General features: G+C 34.0%; 2 protein-coding genes across 2 annotated transcripts in view; one reads left to right on the plus strand and one right to left on the minus strand.

Moving 5' to 3' along the window:
* Positions 1-6,224, minus strand: part of LOC128229995 (WD repeat-containing protein 76-like) — a 48,755-nt gene extending 42,531 nt beyond the window's left edge. Inside the window, exon 1 of the mRNA XM_052941961.1 lies at positions 5,788-6,224. The gene's annotated coding sequence lies outside the window, so the exon portion shown is untranslated. The remainder of the gene's footprint in view (positions 1-5,787) is intronic.
* Positions 2,674-6,551, plus strand: LOC128229996 (uncharacterized protein DDB_G0274171-like). The gene is made up of 5 exons (XM_052941964.1): positions 2,674-3,089; positions 4,106-4,222; positions 5,209-5,298; positions 5,502-5,534; positions 6,231-6,551. The coding sequence occupies exons 1-5, from the start codon at positions 2,915-2,917 to the stop codon at positions 6,350-6,352; spliced, it is 537 nt and encodes a 178-aa protein (XP_052797924.1). The 5' UTR covers positions 2,674-2,914; the 3' UTR covers positions 6,353-6,551.
* Positions 6,552-20,832: the final 14,281 nt, after the last annotated feature.

The raw sequence follows: 20,832 nt of genomic DNA on the forward strand, positions 1-20,832 counted from the left end.
ACTACACTTTCAGTTGAACAGACAAATTGTTGGGAAGCTTGTAAAGCGTATGTCTCTGTCAGGTTGGATGGGCTGTGAACTTATGATTTCAAATGTTATAAAACACCTGACACCAGGAACGTAAGGACAATGTTTAATTACATTTTTATTTATGTTGTGTTTTCATTTCTGGGTGAGGTAAATATGTTCAAAATGAACAATTTATTCAACAGTAATTCAAAATTTTATGGGAAATAATTGATATATAGTTATAGTTTGGGGGTATTTGTTATGTATTAAAATGTATTTTAATGTGTTTGATGTTTCTAATAGACTTCTACGTTATATTCATATTTTCGGTAGGAATTAGACTCTTGTACATCAAATCATGAATGTAACGTTGAAATAATTGTCAAGGTCAATATAGCTTGCAATATGCTTATGTTTTTATCAATTATATATGTCGTTGCTATTTATGAATAACAATCTTAAAGATTCATATAATTCATCAGGTTACTTTTGGGTACATAATCTGCATTAATATTGTATAATGATCTAATGAAATACAGGGGTACCGGGCATGTCTTGCAGGCAACACTCTTCTATGGTATTGAATAATTATGTAATGCAATACAGAGGTAGGGGTCGCGTGTTGTAGTCAACAATCTTCTATGATTTTGTATATTGTAATGGAATACAGGGCAGGGGTCAAGTCCTGAACAAAACTACTTAAATAGTTGTTTCTCGGGAGTTGGTATAAAACGTCTTAATATAACGACTAATAAAGATACTTTAGTCAGATAATGTTATTAGTAAGATATATGTTTTTATCATTATCAAAAAGAAAACCGCTCCTGAAAGTCGATGCTGGAGGAGTTGGTAATGTTGCACTTTACTGTCAATGGATAGGTTAGTGTAATCAAAGCTGACTGTTTCAAATTAAGTGTTTTAAGCTGCACAGCTGCACATTCAAAGATTGACCTTTTTTCTTTTTCTTTTTTATGTCTTGGAATTATTATTTCTGCGGAATAGTCTTGCAGCCAGTAAAATATGAAGACTGACTAATAATCAGATCGCATTTTTTTTCAATTTTATGGTTGAAAATAGATGTTTGATGGCTAAAGCGTTACAAACACTGTACAATAAAATGAACTTTTCGATCGATTTTAGAACAATTATGATCATTGTTATCATATTTCATGACTAAATTGAAGGTATTGATGGCGAAATAACTGATTCTGAGAAAAATAAATTAAAAATAATGTCAAAACTTTCAATCTGTGAGAGTGCATTTTTAATATAATTAGTGCTTTAGAGAGATCATTCTTCCAGAAATGTTTTTACCATCACTGACTGAATTTTTTGTGACCATTTACAAATCCCTGCGAGTTAATTTCTTTTTTAATACATCAATAGCTCACAACCAGTTTCGCAAGGAAATTTGTATTTTCTTGGCAAAATCAGGTCAATTATTTGTCACATAATGTCCTAAGGTACGTGTTTTCATTATACTTTACACTGAGACATTTTCTGAAAACAGCTGTGTTTTTCTCTGTAATGATATTGTATGAACTTTGTTGTTGGTTCGTCAACGTAAGGGACGTTTGAATAAAACAGCTGTCGAGTTTTTCTCTTATGATATTTTATCAACTTTGTTGTTGGTTCGCCAACGTGAGGGATGTGCGACTTAATCACCATTAAAACATAAGCGGCTCATTTAAAACAGTAAATATCGTCGCAAATTTCATAACTACAATGCCTGTTTCCTATTCTTAATTCAAATTTATAGTTAGCTTTTCATTTCGAAATTAGCGACGAAATATGTATATGTTCGATAATCTTATATACATGTATGTTTACAACACAGTTATTACCATATTAAAAACCAAATATGTTTATACATTTTAAACTAATTTCATGACTGTATATAATAACAATTAGTAAAATTATGATTTACAAAACTTAACAATCAGAATACCAATTTGTATATTTTTAAAAGAACGTATTTTAAAAGATCCTGTATGATGACCGTTTCAATGAAGGATATAATTCTCAAGTTCAATAATACGACACAAATGGCAACACAAGTATTTTTCATTTCCTAAAAAATGTCTTTAAATGTAATACTGACTGAAGTTCAATTAGTTCAAATACGTGCCAAAATATTGAAACCATGACACCGACTGATAGATAATTCCAATCTACGGCAGAAATCAACTTAGTTCATTATTGAAACTGGTCCCACGTTCTCAAATACGCATGCAAATATTAGCATTGATATGTTCTTAATACGTGAGAAGCAGAATATATGGCTCAGATACTAGTAACGACCATAACTGTTATGGCTGTTTAAATCAATACAAACACATGTATATCAAACATATATCTTGAGTGATCAACCTTTAATAATGATTTATGGAAATATTAATTATTGATAACAAAATTGTAACCGTGTATTCAATAGCTGAAAACGCACAAATATTAAATGACTGATGGGTCCCATCGTCTAATAAGATATAAATACCGTGTTTTCTGCAACTTTCTTTCAAATGGAAAACCACGAGTTCTTTAATAAGAACAATTGTTTTCAATATTTATTCATCCTTTTCGGTAAATTTAAACAATTGATTTAAATGTGTTACATCTTATTTGGGCGTAAGTGTGCATCTGTAAAGAAATCACACGTATTATCTAATTGAATCTGTACATTCGTTCAAAACATGCCACGAAGTAAGACAGATAAAACACACCTTATTTGGATTGTACGCAACTGTGACTTTATACAATTATTATAATTATGTAATATTAGATATATTACCAACTGTTGCACATTCATATTCGTTTACGTTTCAATCGTGCGCACTTCTTGCGGATATACTATTCACATACAATCTAAAAGGATTCGTTACTATACTTAAACTAATCAAACAAAAGAATGCAGACGGTCAACATTTTTTTCGGACTTGTCCTGGTAATAACGAATTGTCGGGAAACAGGGGCAACCAAACTTGACTGCGCGTTAGTTAGATGTTTGCTACCCGACTGTAATGGAGACGATACCATAACGCCAACCGGCCAGTGTTGTCCTACCTGTCCCGGGAACCAAAACAGTAAGTGCTATTGCTCATGCTTGGTGCTCGTATTTAATTAAAACTATTAAAAACAAAATGCACACACACGTTTTAAAATCTGTTGTAAACATATATACTTGGCCGAAAGTCTTGCTACGTGGACTGAACAATATTTTTTCTTGTATTATAACCCAATGAAGGACATTTCTAACCAGTTACTCTGCAACAAATTGGAAAGGATTTATTTTCAATCTGAAATAGAAGATATTGATTGTTTGAGTGTAAGATCGTTATTAATTTCCATGTAAGCACTGAAATTTATATTTCACGACTGGCGTAGCCACGAGTGAAATATTCACTTTTGATGTTCATGAGGTAAAAAGTATTGTTATTTTACACTGAAATATTTTTTCTCTTTTTAGATGCCTAAGACTGGAATTAAAAGTCTATTAGTTACACCTTTGTTTTAGGAAAAACGCGCCAATTTGTATGCGAAAGTAAATACATTTCGAAAATGACGTTGTTGAAATTGGGTCTCAGCCCTGTGCGCGCTGATATTTGATGTGGAACCGAATGCAGGCTAAATTTTATGAACAATTGAAAAATCATTTTTATTTCACTGAAAAATTTAGATAAACCACCGGAACGCATATAATTAAATGTTTTATTCCTCTCACGCATATAGGGGAAAGACAACTAAGGTCAAAGGCCTTATATTTTGACAACAACCAAACCTCAATGTTAAGAGTGACAGGGCACCATATAATGCATTCATGAAGACCAAGTATGACCTTATCGCCCGTAAACGTCAGTTAATATTTTGTACATATGTTGTTGTTTTTTGTCTGTTTTTGTTTTCAATTGAATATGACTCTTGTCATATACTTGCACTTTTAAACCGTCTCACACAACAAAACTTGTATCGATGTTACAACAACTAAATGAAATAAGTAGAAGGAAACCGAATTGATATTATCATATAACATTTTTGCCAAGAAAACCTCTCCCAGAAATTGATGCTCGTGTAATATGGGCTTGGAAACATATTTTTGTAGAAAGTCAATGCGTGGTGGGGGACAATGCCTTCGCTGATGGGTCTATCTGGGTGGACAAATGTAACAAGTGTCGTTGCAATGACGGGCAGGTGCTTTGCACCAAGACAAAATGTCCAGGTTAGTGTGTTCTGAAGAAGTATCAACATTGTTTGATTATATTAGAGCCTTAGTTTGATTAACTCATCATAAAAGTGGTTCTTAATTATTTAAAATACTTGAACCGATACATTTTGCATGGTTTGATGTTTATATTTTTGCCCGATTCATATAGTTATGAGGTAATACCTTTCTTATGTAAAAACGCTTTATCAAAAATTAACATAAAATTGAAAAATGATAATATATGAGGTAAAGTTAATACTTTAATAATTTATCAGGATATAATTAATAAACTTAAATGGTATTATAAGAAAAAAAACACGTTAGAGAAACGTTAGAAAACTTTGGGAAATAAAGCATGGTCATTTGTTGATGATTCGGTTCAAATTTCAGCAAAAATATTACATGTATATGTTTGATATTTGAGCATTTTACAAACCAATATTTTAATATAAATCAATTAAAGCATTAGCATTTTTATGCAAACGTGTAACACGATTATGAATGGCTTCAGTTGCCAAAACGATGTTATGATTGGTATTGTTCAACAAAGAGATTTGTATTTTTGAAACCAAAAAATTGTATTTAGGTCACAATTATTCACTTTTTCATTGATGTTCGTTTTTCGTACTTGTAGACACAATGTAGGTTCAATGTACACAATGTAGTTTGGATAGCGTGAACCAAACTAACTAAAATATATCCTTATTGTCGTTAAAAATGACAAAAAAGAATTTTAACATATACCTATTATAATTTTTCTTCGTAAAATTTGCTCAAATCCTTATTTCATCCAAAATAAAATATGTTGCAAAAGATATTTGTTCTTATCTTGCAATTGTTCCTGAAAACCGTCTGATAAAACATTTTAAATGGTCCGAACATCGTTATTTGGAAGGTCCTTAATTTGACTGTGATATCTATTTTCAAGATGTTTTTTTTATTCCACCTAAGGCGCCTCACTGATTTACCTCAAATGTATTTCACCATCACACCTATCTTAGACTGCACACTCCAACTTTGTGAGCCTCTACCCTGCGATGAGAAAAAACAGATAAAGAGACCATGGGAGTGCTGTCCTAAATGCAAACCAGGTATTGTCCGATGTTATTTGGCATCTATCAAATATAATGAGAATATAATTATATTTACTTTAAGATATTAAATCCGTTTTTCGTAAATTCCACCCTATTCACTTTTCGAGTAATTGCTATATTTATTTGCTTTAACGAAACGACTTACTGCGTGTCAGATGTGCGTGCATTTATTTTAAAATATTTCGTATTATTATTTACAGAGAAATGTAATGCCCAAACGAATGCAGATAAAGGTAAAGTAACAATCGATGTATGGTGGGTAGGAGCTTATTCTTTTATATCCCATATCTGTGAGATTTTCGTCTGAATTATTGCATAATTTAGATATTAACTAATTTAAATGAAATTTACACACTGTATTTTCTGATACCGCATTACATAGTGACCTAGCGCATGCGCACATCCACATCCGAAATACAACCAGGAAGAAATAGGACGTTTGACATCAAATTCAAATGTTAAAAGAGTAAAATATAATGCACGAACCGAATGCCGAGACCCTGTGTTGTTTGCCGAACTCAGTTGTTCATTGGAATTACTTGAAACAGTTCACACACTTCGGGTACATTCTCTTTCGAAAGATCACCTTTCAAAAATTTAATTTTAAAACTTTGTTTTATAACACTTTAAACACTTATTATTCTTAATTATGCTTGATATTACCATGATAATGGTTGCATATGACATTATTTACAAAAAAACAAACCTCCGCACAAGGATACCATAACAATTATCCCGCAAACCACATCGAAATATAAAATCATGCGACCAGAAAAGTAGTTATAATTGAATATGATTTAAAAATGTGATAATAGGAAATCATTCGATTAAGAAAGCAAAGACGTGATCACAGCTCATTGAGGGAGAAGATAACGTTGAAGTATAATACTAATAATCCTTCTTAAATACCATTTTACTCCAAACTTCAGATCCATGCACGTCGTGTTTTTGTGAAAACGACGATCTCGTCTGCTACACGTTCGCGTGCATCGCGTGTGTTGGGGAGACGAAAAAAGGTGATTGTTGTCCCACTTGCTCGTCAACGCCTTGAAAGCAGAAAATAAAAGTGACCAAACATTTTCAATTGACAAAGGACTTGAGCATATCTACATATATAAGAATTTGTTATCTTTGGAATTCTTGATTGTCTTACACTTCTTGATATTCTTTGATATAATTCTTTCTGAAATGTCTCCAGTTATCTCTACGATCTAGCTAACTTTGTTTGGAAAATAAACACCCCGCATACACGTTTCTGTTTTCTTAAAGACCCATTCCCAACATTAAGGTATAGTAGTATAAAAATGTGCTCTATGCAACAGGAAATATAACATAAACATAATATCATGCATACTTTCATGGCCAAATATGTAAATAGCAATTTGTTATTGCATTATTTGGTTAACATATTTTCACTTTCTGGCAATACCCATAGTAAGATTATAAACGAAATGAAAACTTTACCACGCTCACATAAAAGTAAATTGAGATCCGAGCGTACACGACGATGCAAAGATACATTAGGGGAAAACGCGTCAAGTGTCACCTTCTTGATAGAAAACTATACCTCGAGAAAGATGAAGAGATAGTTTTAATGTTATTGGTTGTAAGTAATAATTAGAGATTTTTAAAGTTGAGTTTTCAGCGAAAACGAGCACATCTATTAAAATACATTACTTTCCCCATGAGAAGCGATGAATTTAATGGGATTGCGTGCAAATCAATGTCAAAATATATAATGAATTTGCATAATAATTTATAAAGGTTATCATTGTAACACCCCTGTAAAACACCTACACTATATAAATTGCTATTTTCGCAAGTAGCAACGTATTTTTCCATGGATTCCTTCAAACAACAGCGGTCCCAAAGGACTAAACCAGGCGATTACAGTGTACATCATTAATTTTATTTTAACACAATAGCATGTGTGTGTAAGAATAGTGTAAATGTACTGTGTGACGCCTTTATGATTTTCGGGTGAAGCATCTTGTTTCTTATGAATTATAATAGATATAGAAATGCTGTGTTGGAATAATACATTGGAACTTTTAACGCATGGATTTTGCCGCATCTATTTACACATGGACACTGCCTTCTAGTTTTTTTCCTTACGGGTCGTCTGCGGCGTCACAATTACATGTCCGCTTTCGATCTTAAGCATTTGATACCAAATCTTGACCAAACTTGGTTACAATGTTTATTGGCATACTGTCAGAGTTCAATTCACAGCTAGATTGCGCTAATAACTCAAACGTTTTGGCCCTTGATTTTTCAAAAATTGACCAAATACTTTGGTTGTTCTTGAGCATTATATATATGTGTATGTTCATAAGTCAGATAGGACTTTTTGTTTAAACAATACATAAAAATTAAATGTATTCAGCCTGTCACGACATACGGTATTGTTGTTTTAATTGTTGTTTCATGTAATGAGGCCATCACCTACAAAACATTTAAATCGAACTAATAAAACTGTCGGCGACTGTAATACAATGAAAAGCACAGGGTCAAGCCCAGTAGTTGAAATTTCTAAACATAAACCCGTTTAGAGGCACAAAGCAATGAAACATATTCAAAAATAAACCCTCCTAGAAAACAAGGGCACACGCGACAATGAACTGGAGACACAAACGATAAATACAACATACAGAAATACAAACACCACAAACATACAACACACACATCAAACCAACCCTATCGATGAATAATGGGATAACTGCTTCAGAAGGATCCGTGAAACACGAGTTAACTTGAACACGATTCTACTATTACTTACCCACATCATTTCTACCCAGGAGCCTAACATATTGCATTGTTCAGCAATTGGGCATATGCCCATTTGTTGCCATGTCTAGCGCAGCACTTGTCGTTCAATGGACATGTAAATTATAGCACGTAATTGTTATTTGTTTTCACAATAAAGCAAACATTAACAGGGCGTTTTATTTTAATTCACCTTATGGTACACGCATATCAGTTTAAGTCGGTCATGGGAATATTAGTTATTCAATCACTTAAGTAATTAAAAACAATATCCAGAGCGTAACGACTGATGCCGGAAGGAATTACAAACAAGACAAACCCATCAGTAAAAACATAATTTGTGAATCATTAAAAAGTATTTCATTCCATTTTGAGATAAAATATCCGCGAAAGGCACCTTTAGGCGTTGGATTTTTGTTTTATTCAGATATCTTCAAAATGACACTCATTTTAAACATAATCAGCTTGAAATGTTTATCTACCTCTTTTGCATTGTGAACACTAGCTAGAATATGTTACTAATATGAAAAAATTAAATTTTTCGCGCTATAGTTATAGGTTTACGACCTTGGAAGTATTTCCGAAATATCGCCGACTAAATATTTATTTTTCAGACAGTCTCAGTGAAAGAGACATTGGTCATGAACTCACACGATTGTGTTAAACTGTCCTCCTATCAGAGCTCGAAATGAGTTTAATAAAATAGTTATTAAACGGGACAACATTATACACCATTCGACAAAAGAGAATAAAGGCTCCGACGTAACTTGTCTCAGGTTATTATAACTATTTTTTCAAATGAAAATATAAATACAATACAAGAGACCTAATTGAAAATTGGTTGACACTGCCACAGTGTATGTATACCACGTGATATATTACGTCATATATGCTACGTCGGAAGGCAACATTTTGCCTAAAATAGAGACTTAAATCAAAGATAACTTTTCTTTTACTAAACCATTTTAAATAAAACAAAGGGCAGTCTATGCCGCTTAAAGAGCCCCGTCTTCGTTTTATTACCGAAGTTTGATAAGGTGATTAGTTTCATCAAGCACCTCGACAAACCTGTTTCCAAATTAATGTTTTGACAGTGCTCCGTCAGACGACCGTATTGTGAAAAGGCTTGTCGCAGTGTTTTTAAAAACTTAACTCCCAATCAAACTCTGGTAAAATACCGAAGGCGGGGCTCCGTAAGCGTCGCAGACTGTGCTATGTTTCAGTTAAAATAATGAAGAAATAGTGAAGTTACCTTTGTTTTAAGTCTTCATTCGAAGCCATATATTGCCTTCCGACGTAGCATTTATGACGCAATTTATCACGTGGTAAACACACACTGTACTATCTAAAACACACATTTGCTCTCATAGTGCAGGTGTCTTTTATGCACGAATACACAGGTTTCAAAAGCAACTATTAAATATGTGTATATTTTACGATAGCAGCTGACTAACCTTGAAAGCAAGAAAACGATTAGGTATATAGCGTCCCAGAAGAATATGTTGCAATACTCACACCGTGCTCGATACCATAAAGTTTTATGTAGCGAAACACATCACAGACAGTAATAATTGCTTACGAACCCTGACGCCATCATCACGACTTCATACAGTTTTAACTATATTTACTGACTACTTGATGCATAGTTTTGGTTCACTATTGGCGAAAACTATATATATAATTTCTTGTTTATAATAACTTGTCCCTGCTCATATACCACAATGGAAAATATACGGATAAGTCTAGTAGCCATTAATTTACCAAACTTCTGTTTAATGACACAAAACTGACAAGCCAACATGAAATGTACAAGATAACAAATACTTAGTTTCAATATAATTCAATGCTTTAACCTGTAAACCACTAGTTCAAGAGACGGTCTGTAGAAACGGCGCATTACACTATTTCTAGGGACGCTCGGAAATAACCTGGACTCTTCTGATTGTAAGTCACATGACGAGTAACCACGTGATATATCTGGCCAATGACATTGTGGGGTTTGTTATTGCTATATCAATATAGAAAGAAGTTTGTTAAATAATGGTTCAATGTAAAATAAAGTCTTTCAAACAGCACTATTGCAAACATGCTGTTGCCATTTTTTTGCATAAAAAAATATTTGATCCATTGAATTGCCATTAGTTTCGCCCTCGTGTATTCGTCTTTGTCCTTTTAAATTTGGTCCGTTCTGTTTCGCACTGTTGTACTTTCTTGCATTCGCCGTCGACACGATGGCCTTATCAGATCACCGTTGTATCCAGAGAAAACATACTTGTCCGACTTTGTACCAAATACAACATACCAAAACCAAAGCTGAATGATGGATGAATATTCAAAGATAAAAATATATTGAAAACATATTTTTCCCAAAGTAACGGAAATCATCACGCAATACACCATCCAAACCACAGTATCATTTTAAAATAGTAAGCATGTTTAGCACTGGGGAGATGTCATGACTTTATTAATAATATATAACTCATGGGACAAAGTATTGTGATCTTGCGAAACATGAAATAGTTCCACTCCGGTAACATTTATTGGTAACACATGTTTAATATTTTAAAACTGATGGAAACCTGGCATTAAAATGGAACTGATCGTGCAATAAACTTAGATACTGTACTCTAGTCGTGTAAATAGTTTCTTAAGGCAATCCGATTGATCACATTAAATCACATCAATGCCATTACGACACCAGATGCTTGTGATTATATCCAATAATGGTACAATAATTGCTTTTGATTAAAGCAATATTTTTTTCAAAATTAGTACATCAAACCTGAATATTGAATAATATAAGCAGCGACAAAATCATTCATTTAAATTCAAGGGTGTGCACTGCATCACAACAATAGTTCACATAGGTTTTAGAAGTTACTAAAATGAGCGAACTAACTGCTTTTTTATTTTTTTATTCGTTTATAAAATAGTTTGGTTGTTTTTACAAAAGGAATATATAAAACAAAAATTTAATTGTATCACAATTGCTTTTCATGCGTAAAACATGTTTATATAGCATATTTTGATACTTCAAATTGAAACACAAACGAATTCTTGAAGGCAATATATTAATCAGTTAATGTGTATGTGAATAGAAAAACAACGTAATATAATTTTATATTCAAAAACTTTGACCTTATAGTTGATGTTCATTATTAAGGTCTAAATCAAATAAAACAACAGCAACTGGCATAGAAGCAAACACATAATTACGCAGTGAAAAGTGCAGTTTGATATGACACCTATGTGACACATCTATAAGACGTGTCAAAGTAAACAATACAAGAGAAAGCAAAAAGTTTCATAATAACATCATCGTAGTGAAAAATACATTTTTCATCAAAAGTATGACGACAACAACAACCTCTGTTTGATGGAGACTGTTTGGTGATAACGTTGACCAATCTTGCCATACTTATATTATAAAATATAATACCAAAATATATTAATTAATTAATTATATAATTATAAATAATATATAATATATAATATAATTAATATATATTTAATTAATTTGATATTATACTTATATTTATACATATATTGTCGTTCCGCCCGAAAAGCGATTTTTCACGGAAATTGGCAGTTAACGGATGAACGTTGTAGGAGAAACAAGCGGAGAAAAAAGGATTCATATTAGATCTAGTCTAAAGAAATCACCAAAAAATTATGGTCCGAGAAAACCCGATTGTTTATGATGTAACGACGCCGAATTACGAAACTACCTCTGTGATTAAAAACAAACGAAATTTAATTTCCTGTGGACATTGTCGTTGCCCTCCAAACTGAAGGCTTTTGTAGTAATAATTTTGTTTTCAAAAGTTTCAGTTGTTGCTATGTACTTATAAATGTTTGCAAATGAAATAAATTTAAATTATTGTTCCAAAGTTACTTAAAGCCAAAGATACTGGTAACCTTTTAAAACGAATATTTAACGTTTAGCTCATCTGATTTTCGAAAATATGTATAACGCTGATAACCCAGCAAACATGACCATATCGGACCGATGTCGGCTGAATATCGGCATATTGGCCAGTGTTTGCCGATATCGGCCCGACATCGGCCCGATATGGGCATATTGACTGGAACATTGTATTTGTAATAATACTATATGATTTTAATTCGAATGTTTAAACATTATAACATAAACAATAGCTTTTGTTTTTTTATGGACAAAAAAACATTTTATAAATATCGCGATATCGGGCCGATATTGGCCCGATGTATACTAGGTATTGCTTCAAGGGAGAGCAATGCATATGCTGCAACTTTCACTAGCAGTTCATTCCCCTGGCGATTAATAAATATTTAAATTCATTATCATTAAATAATAAAACCAATTTAAGTTTATATGGTTATTTTTAATTAATTCTGTAATTAATAGATTCAGTTCATGTTTATTTGATTTTTATCTACGAAATTATTTTGTTTTATATTCACTGCGGTATTTGTGCCATTTCAAAAAGATGATGCAAGTCAAATCATACTTTTGGTATTTATCAATGGTAAGTAATCTTTGAATCGTTGTTGAACGCATGAATATAAGGAATTATTATAGTACTATTCTGTTAATCTATTGTTTTATTCTCAAAAGTGATATAAATACTTTTATTTCGAGTAAATATGTTTAAAAGGAATTCGTGTAACATATTTTCGTGACTAGTTCTCTTTGTAAGTTTGTTGTTTGAGTTTGATTAAAATCTACATTAAGGTAGCATGTGCACACAAAAGCAAAGTATTACATTGCTGATTTGGTTGGGTTTGAACGATTAATTTATCTGCTTCCATTGTAGACAAATTTAAAAAGAACATTTTATTATCAATTATGAATCATAATTGAGACACTGTAATTTACAATTTACAGTATCGTATATTGTGGAAAGATCGATCAAAGTTGCAGAGAGCGGACAACTGCAAATCGAGACACTGAAATAGAGGAATAAAGGCAATCATAGGGGAGGTATGTCTTTACGTCCCAATTGTAATGCACCAGTCAATTGTAACCACGCCCCCCCCCCCCCAAGGTCTAGGGAATAGCCGGGACTTTGACTTTCGGTCCAGCCAACCCCGGGTAAAATCCCCGCCCTGCTACGACGAACTGATGGTTAAACCCCGGTCAAATGCCCCCACACCCCAGAGACTCTATATAAAGCCCAATCTCCGCTAAATTTGGCGCTATGACAAAACCACCGCAGTCACCCGGCCCTTTTCCCCGGCTATCCCCGGTATACCCCCGGATCTGGGGGGCCGTGGATACGATTGACTAGTGCATTACCATTTATATTGAACGTGTTCATATTCATAATATTTTAGTTACAATCAGTCTGTCAGGATGCATATGTATATTTTTTGTGAAGCAAGTTAATTTATGATACATCACATCTGTTAATAAATTAAGATCGAAAGTACTGATAAAAAGCAGGTGATTTAGGGTATTTGACTATTTCACACTGAAGAAAAGCAGGTTGACTATACCAACCTTTAAATTTACCTAAACGGGAGAATGATCAGGATAACCAACTGATGCATTTGTAACTGTAACAAAATGTGATGCATTTCAGAGGAAGCGTGTTTAATCAGATGTGGATGAATGTCAGTGACAACACCACCAAGGCATTCGAAGGTGACAGTGGCTATGACAGGACTGTTCTGCAGGCATCACAACAGTTACTATATGATCCCCAAACAGTTGCACCATCTCTACAGGTATATACCGCTATTAACCTTTGTTTCAAGCACAGTTCAATATATAATCCCCCCAGAAATATGCGAAGGGATGTAGGCAAATTTTATACAAACAACCCCCCAAAAAAACATTTCACATTTAACAAAAACCCAAATAAAATTAAGAATACCAACTTCCTTGAAAATTCATTATGTAAATACCCATATCCTGGAAAAGACCTATCTCGCCTATTTATTAACAGTACATGCAATTATTCCAGAGGGTGTCGTGAAATTCCGTCGTTTCTCACAACAGAGGTGCGAGCGAAAAATGCCGCTTGGATGAAGACAGCATCGGACAGAGATGGTGGGAGGGAAATGAGGCAGACACAAATATCTGAGTGCATCCTTGGAACACCGGGATGAAAAAACAAAACAATATTATGTTAAAAACGCTTAATGTTTAATGCAGTAGCGTTACCTTAAGTATTGTTCAATGAAATAACTTTTATTTCAAGTCTTATTTTGTTTGTTTGTTTATTTATACAGTAACAGCCTGTGTGTATTATGGCATGTTTTTGTTTTTTAACTTGAACATTTTGATAAACTGTTCAGGGGTATTATCCACATTCTGTGATAATTCAATTGTTTAAATATTTATAGCAATGATAATAATAATAAAAATTTATAAGATGAAATAGCTTATTTTATTGTGTAGTAATTTGTGAGTATATAATATGCATGTAGGTTTACAGTTGATTTTCTCTGCGTTATTATTTTTTCTCTCAGAAGATAAACCAAGACAAAATCTTGTGTTTTAACTATCTTGTTCTGTTGTCATTGAGCATGACAATCCATCTGTATAAGAATAGGGACGAAATAGGAAGGATATCGGCATCATGCTGGCTAAATGTCGGCTATTAAAAATATGCCGACATCGGGCCGATGTCGAGCCGTGTTGCACATCCGACATCGGCCCGATGTAAATGCCGATGTCGGGCCGACGAAGTGTTCCATATCGGCCCGACGTCGGGCCGATATAAAATGTTTGCTGGGAAGTTGTCAAGGGGTTATCTTTAGGCTGGTTGACGCAATAAAACGATTTGATTGGTTAGTTGTTATTATTGGATAAATATTGACTAATCAATAAACAATTAGGATAGCTTTTACCAAACCGAAAAAATAAAGATTTTGTTCAACTGGCTTTTGGTATTAATCTATTATCATAGTCGTGGTGTCGTTGATGTGGTGCAGCACTTTAACATTGGATATAACTTTTACATCGTAAGGCAAAATGTTGTAAAACTTGACACATTACCATCACACGGGCTGCATTTTAACCCTGGGTTTTAACCCATTTGCTTTGATGGAATTTTCCGCCTTTGTAAACTCACAAAATAACCAACAAGCGTGTTCGCTGAAAAAACATAACGCAAAAGAGAGGTGACCTGCCCCATCAATAATCCGGTGGTACTTTATTGACGTACAGGTATTCCTGATTCCTAAGGTAATAATCAGTATATTGAATATTTGAAAGGGCAAACGTTAAAAAAGGTATGAATTGTTTATTGCTTTCATTAGGGAATGGCACATATTCTATACAAATACTTCCTTTGAGAGTCCTATCAGTACAGATTGGATGATATGAGTAAGTACATATATTTACAAGATGGTATATTTCAGTATAATTGCATGTCTTTCAAATTCTCAATACTGATAGCAACATGGCTGGATTGGAACTTTCTTGACGGAGACTCATCGCGGAAAGCCAGTTCATCACCAAACTGCTCCATATTTAAGCGAAAAAAAAATCATTTCAGCAGACAATTTCGACTCTATGACAAGATGGTAGTATGTCCCGTATTTTACTCTGTTCCTTATTATATGCTGTTCCCACTATATGTGCAGACGTTTTACTCTAGATCAACGTCTGTATGCTATAAAAGCTGCCACTTGTGTAAGGACATGATAAAACATTTTATTATTTCTTCGATTTTTTTTTCAACAAAATCTAGCAGCAAAATGAAATCTATATTAGACTACACGCACATAAAATACAAATTGTTTGACGGATGAATGGAATAGCTCCCAACGGTAGTCTAAAATAATGGACGTGTTATACGGGATTCTTCCAATCCCTAACGTCTAAACGGGTTTGTGCAAAAACCGGGGGGATTTCAAAATATTGAAATTGCATTTAGTTAAGTATTTTATGTTTGAAATAGATAATAAAGGTTTATATTCATATTTTACCATGTATGTGAAAAGCATTAAATGCATTAAAACACATGATTTACCTTTCCAATAAAACGAAACTTGACTGGCACAGACAACTATTATGCCAAACGAAACAGCTCGTAATAACTCGGCCACCTCCGAGAAGCTTCGAGATAGACCACACAATCGTAACAACTCGGCCATGGACGAAGTGTTCCGATTGATGTAAAACTGTGAACTGCAGCCTTGCATTTATATATCGTTATGTTTTGACAGAATGAAATGAAGAAAAAACCATCAAACTCATAATTACTCGTTGGATACTAATGTTTTTGAGTACGGAACTAATATAAAATAACATTATCTGGTAATATTTCTTGTTTTTATGATATTTTATGGACGCAATATGCTTCCCAGAATCCCGATCGGAATAACTACCCACTTTTGGTACAAAACAATTTGTTCGTGAAGGATTTGCCATATCAAAAATCGTAAAAAAATCCGTCAACGGACAATTATTTGGACTACTCCCAACGGATGCACGTAAACGGACGCGGACACGAGTCCGGACACGAACAGCGGATCACGAATCTATAGAAGACCAGCCTATTCCATTCACGCTGTCCACTTCCATCATCTGCATCCGTCGTCTACATCCGCATTTTATTTTTATGTTTAAATAACGAGTGAAAACTATCAATAATCGCAATGTTTTCACATCTACATAATAATCACGTAAAATTTGTTTGATATGCAATCATAAAATAGACTTCATTCAAAAAATATTTCATGTAGAAATATGTGTTTTGGTCGATGAAAATGTTTTTATGCATTCTTATTCATGTATTGTTCTGAAAATATAGGTGTTTTTTTCAAGCCAAACACCCTGGACACACTCAGTCACATGGAACAGATCCAACAGGGATGGTGTTCAATATACAACTTAAGTTATGGTCATACATTATTGCCTTCATCCACTCTATTGGTCAGTTACACATAGCAAGTAATCCGATTAGCTAAATCTTTCTGAGATCCTATTAAGACCAATATTCAATACCAGCCCTGTATTTAACTGATTCAATTTTAAACGGCATTAGGGAAGTAACTGGAGTTCATCATCTTTAATTATCTGGTATAGATTTGTCAACAGAATGCGAAAAATTCAAACGATTTATTCGGAAACCGTTTTAAGCTCTTATATCAAAATAATACAATATTGCCAGAAGTCAAAGGCAAGAATCATGCGCAAGATTGGGTACTTCCATGTACAATGTCACATGCAGTCGTTTTTCGGGGGCTCTATATAGGTTACAATTGATTGATGCATTTTGTTTTTATTTAAATGCAGTATTATGTTTAACTCATTTAAGTTAAATGATAAAAAAAAAAAAATAAAAAAAAAATAACAATACTCATTAACGTACTCTGTATCATTTCAGCACACTCAAGTAATTTTCATTTCGCAGCAGTTACTAACATATGACAGAGAGTGCACAAAAACAACAGACGATGGAAAACGCGCTAAGCTAACTTCCATTTCTACAAGACGTGGTTTCTCCAATTCAAAATAGATTGCTACGCGTGAAATAAATATTGACAATAAAACAGTTCGTTTTCTACAGAATTTAAATATTTAAATAACGTGCAAGAAATTTTAACGTGTCATTGATATCTCTATAAAATATACATTCCAAAACCGGTTAACATTCAAGCGATCTTTAAAAACCATAATAGATACACCCATATATAGTTGTCTTTTTTGAATGGAACATGACGGGAATATTCGGAAACAATCATACTATAGTCTAGAAGCTCGGAATCTTTGGCCATCAACAAATAACGACGAAATATAGACACATGTTTGCCTACTGTAATCTAGAAACTCGGATACGAGGCCATCACCAAATAACGACTCTCGGAAACAAGGCCATCGCCATAGAACGACTAAATATAGACACATGCTTGCCTACTCTAATCTAGAAGCTCGGAAACAAGGCCTTCAACAAATAACGACGAAATATAGACACATGCTTGCCTACTGTAATAAAAAAGCTCGAAACGAGGCCTTCAACAAATAATGACGAAATATAGACACATGCTTGCCTACTGTAATCTCTAAGCTCGGAAACAAGGCCATCAACAAATAATGACGAAATATAGACACATGCTTGCCTACTGTAATAAAAAAGCTCGAAAACGAGGCCTTCAACAAATAATGACGAAATATAGACACATGCTTGCCTACTGTAATAAAAAAGCTCGGAAACGAGGCCTTCAACAAATAACGACGAAATATAGACACATGCTTGCCGACTGTCATCTAGAAGCTCGGAAACAAGGCCTTTTAACAAATAACGACGAAATATAGACACATACTTGCCGACTGTCATCTAGAAGCTCGGAAACAAGGCCTTTAACAAATAACGACGAAATATAGACACATGCTTGCCGACTGTCATCTAGAAGCTCGGAAACAAGGCCTTTTAACAAATAACGACGAAATATAGACACATGCTTGCCGACTGTCATCTAGAAGCTCGGAAACAATGCCTTTTAACAAATAACGACGAAATATAGACACATGCTTGCCTACTGTAATATAGAAGCTCGGAAACAAAGCCATCGCCATAGAACGACGAAATATAGACACATGCTTGCCTACTGTCATCTAGAAGCTCGGAAACAAGGTCTTTTAACAAATAACGACGAAATAAAGACATATGCTTGCCTTCTGTAATCTATAAGCTCGGAAACAAAGCCATCGCCATAGAACGACTAAATATAGACACATGCTTGCCTATTCTAATCTAGAAGCTCGGAAACAAGGCCTTCAACAAATAACGACGAAATATAGACACATGCTTGCCTACTGTAATCTAGAAGCTCGGAAACAAGGCCTTCAACAAATAACGACGAAATATAGACACATGCTTGCCGACTGTCATCTAGAAGCTCGGAAACAAGGTCTTTTAACAAATAACGACGAAATATAGACACATGCTTGCCGACTGTCATCTAGAAGCTCGGAAACAAGGCCTTTTAACAAATAACGACGAAATATAGACACATGCTTGCCGACTGTCATCTAGAAGCTCGGAAACAATGCCTTTTAACAAATAACGACGAAATATAGACACATGCTTGCCTACTGTAATATAGAAGCTCGGAAACAAAGCCATCGCCATAGAACGACGAAATATAGACACATGCTTGCCTATTATCATCTAGCAGTTCGGCCACAAATCCATCACCAAATAACAACGAAATATTGACACATGCTTGCCTTCTATAATCTAAAAGCTCAATGGCAATGAATATTAAGGTAAGCAATCCATCATTAGGGTGTTTTAGTGCATTTAATATATTAACATGTATATTATTTCTATGTTTTATTTCGATTGATTTACCATTATATTACTTTTGTGTGGATTACATTTTCGAATTACCCATTATGATGCTCCTATTATGATACAATATATTAAAGAAAGGAAATAAAACAAAATTCTGCCATAATTATGTATCAATGGTATTTATTTATATCTTAAATAGCATCATTTATGTCTTTATATAAAACATCTCGGTGAAAACTTAACTTGAGACTTTTCAAACTGAACAGCGTGAAATGATTCTTTACCAGTAACACTTTTTGTATTAATGAGTGGTGAGCTACCTCAACTCGCACAGCCTTAGCTTAAACTAATTAATTTTAGCGACGGGCAGACAGCTGATATGGGTCACTATTGATTCTGTTTCCTGAGCAGTAGCCAGTACGAATGTCATTTTTGGATGGCTATGGAACGTATTTCTGGTGGGGATCAGACCCACAACGTTTTGGATGAGAGACGGACACCTTTACCACTAGACCACTTTCACCCTCTTACAGCCTTGAAACATTGAGCGAAGCCACCGATAAGCTCACTGGGTTATTACAGGTTTTGTAGTGTCTTCACTCTGAGAAATGCGGAGGAAAGAATTAAACATAAACAAAAACTATGAGAACATTTGTTTTAATCTTAGAGAAAACAACCATGTAAATTTATAGATATTATCATATTTTCTTCTATTGTCACAACGTTGGTGAACTGAAATGTTTTCATTTGCAAAGGACCTTGAAGGGATTGCTTTGTACCATTTTTTTTAGATCAACAGACATATCACTGAGATAGTCACTGCCAAGATGGTCTGTGGGTGCTAACAAAGGCTACTACGTTAAATAACTCTAGACGACAGTCTTTGTGAACTAATAAGACTTCATATGTCCCTCAACGACGATACATTGTCATTGTCCCGATATGTCGGAGACAACGTATTTCAATGCAATGACACTTTTAAATAAATTAAGTGCTATGAAAGCTTTGTTTGTTTAAATAGTATTGACGTTTGAATTTCATCAAATACCCTAAAAATGTTCAAAAATATTAAGTTTCAGTACATCATTTAATAATTATATGATATTTTGGCCAAAGACAAAACATACCGTCGTGGGCATACATACTATATATCAATACCCCGACCGAAGATGAATGAGGTCTGCCTTTTATGATGTTTAACATGTGTACCAAAATCTATTTAAGTATGTCGACCCTTCAATGAGTTATCGTTCGGAAACCGAAATTCCAGCCGACCGACCGTCTATCCGACCGCCAAGCTCACTTTTACAAACCCCGATCACATGAACCATATTTTGTCGGTTGGATGTCATAGAACGAAGGACGAGGTCTTTTTGACGGGCTATGAAGTCTTCCTGCTCCCCAAGTGTTTAATAGACTACTTCCTTTCTTTGCTGGTATGATGGCCTTGATTTTATTTGGTTCAGATAATGAAATGTGAAAAAGCTCGTCATTTATTGCTCGTATAAGGCGCGTGCAGGCCGGTAAGAAA

Source organism: Mya arenaria, chromosome 4, assembly GCF_026914265.1.
Source record: "Mya arenaria isolate MELC-2E11 chromosome 4, ASM2691426v1".
Lineage (NCBI taxonomy): Eukaryota > Metazoa > Mollusca > Bivalvia > Myida > Myidae > Mya > Mya arenaria.

What these genes read in the sequence shown, in the direction of transcription:
- LOC128229996 (XM_052941964.1), top strand. Translation starts at nt 2,915, where the DNA reads ATGCAGACGGTCAACATTTTTTTCGGACTTGTCCTGGTAATAACGAAT. An exon ending in CTGTCCTAAATGCAAACCAG is followed by an intron (nt 5,299 to 5,501) that starts GTATTGTCCGAT and finishes TATTATTTACAG; the next exon opens with AGAAATGTAATGCCCAAACG. An exon ending in CCAAACGAATGCAGATAAAG is followed by an intron (nt 5,535 to 6,230) that starts GTAAAGTAACAA and finishes TCCAAACTTCAG; the next exon opens with ATCCATGCACGTCGTGTTTT.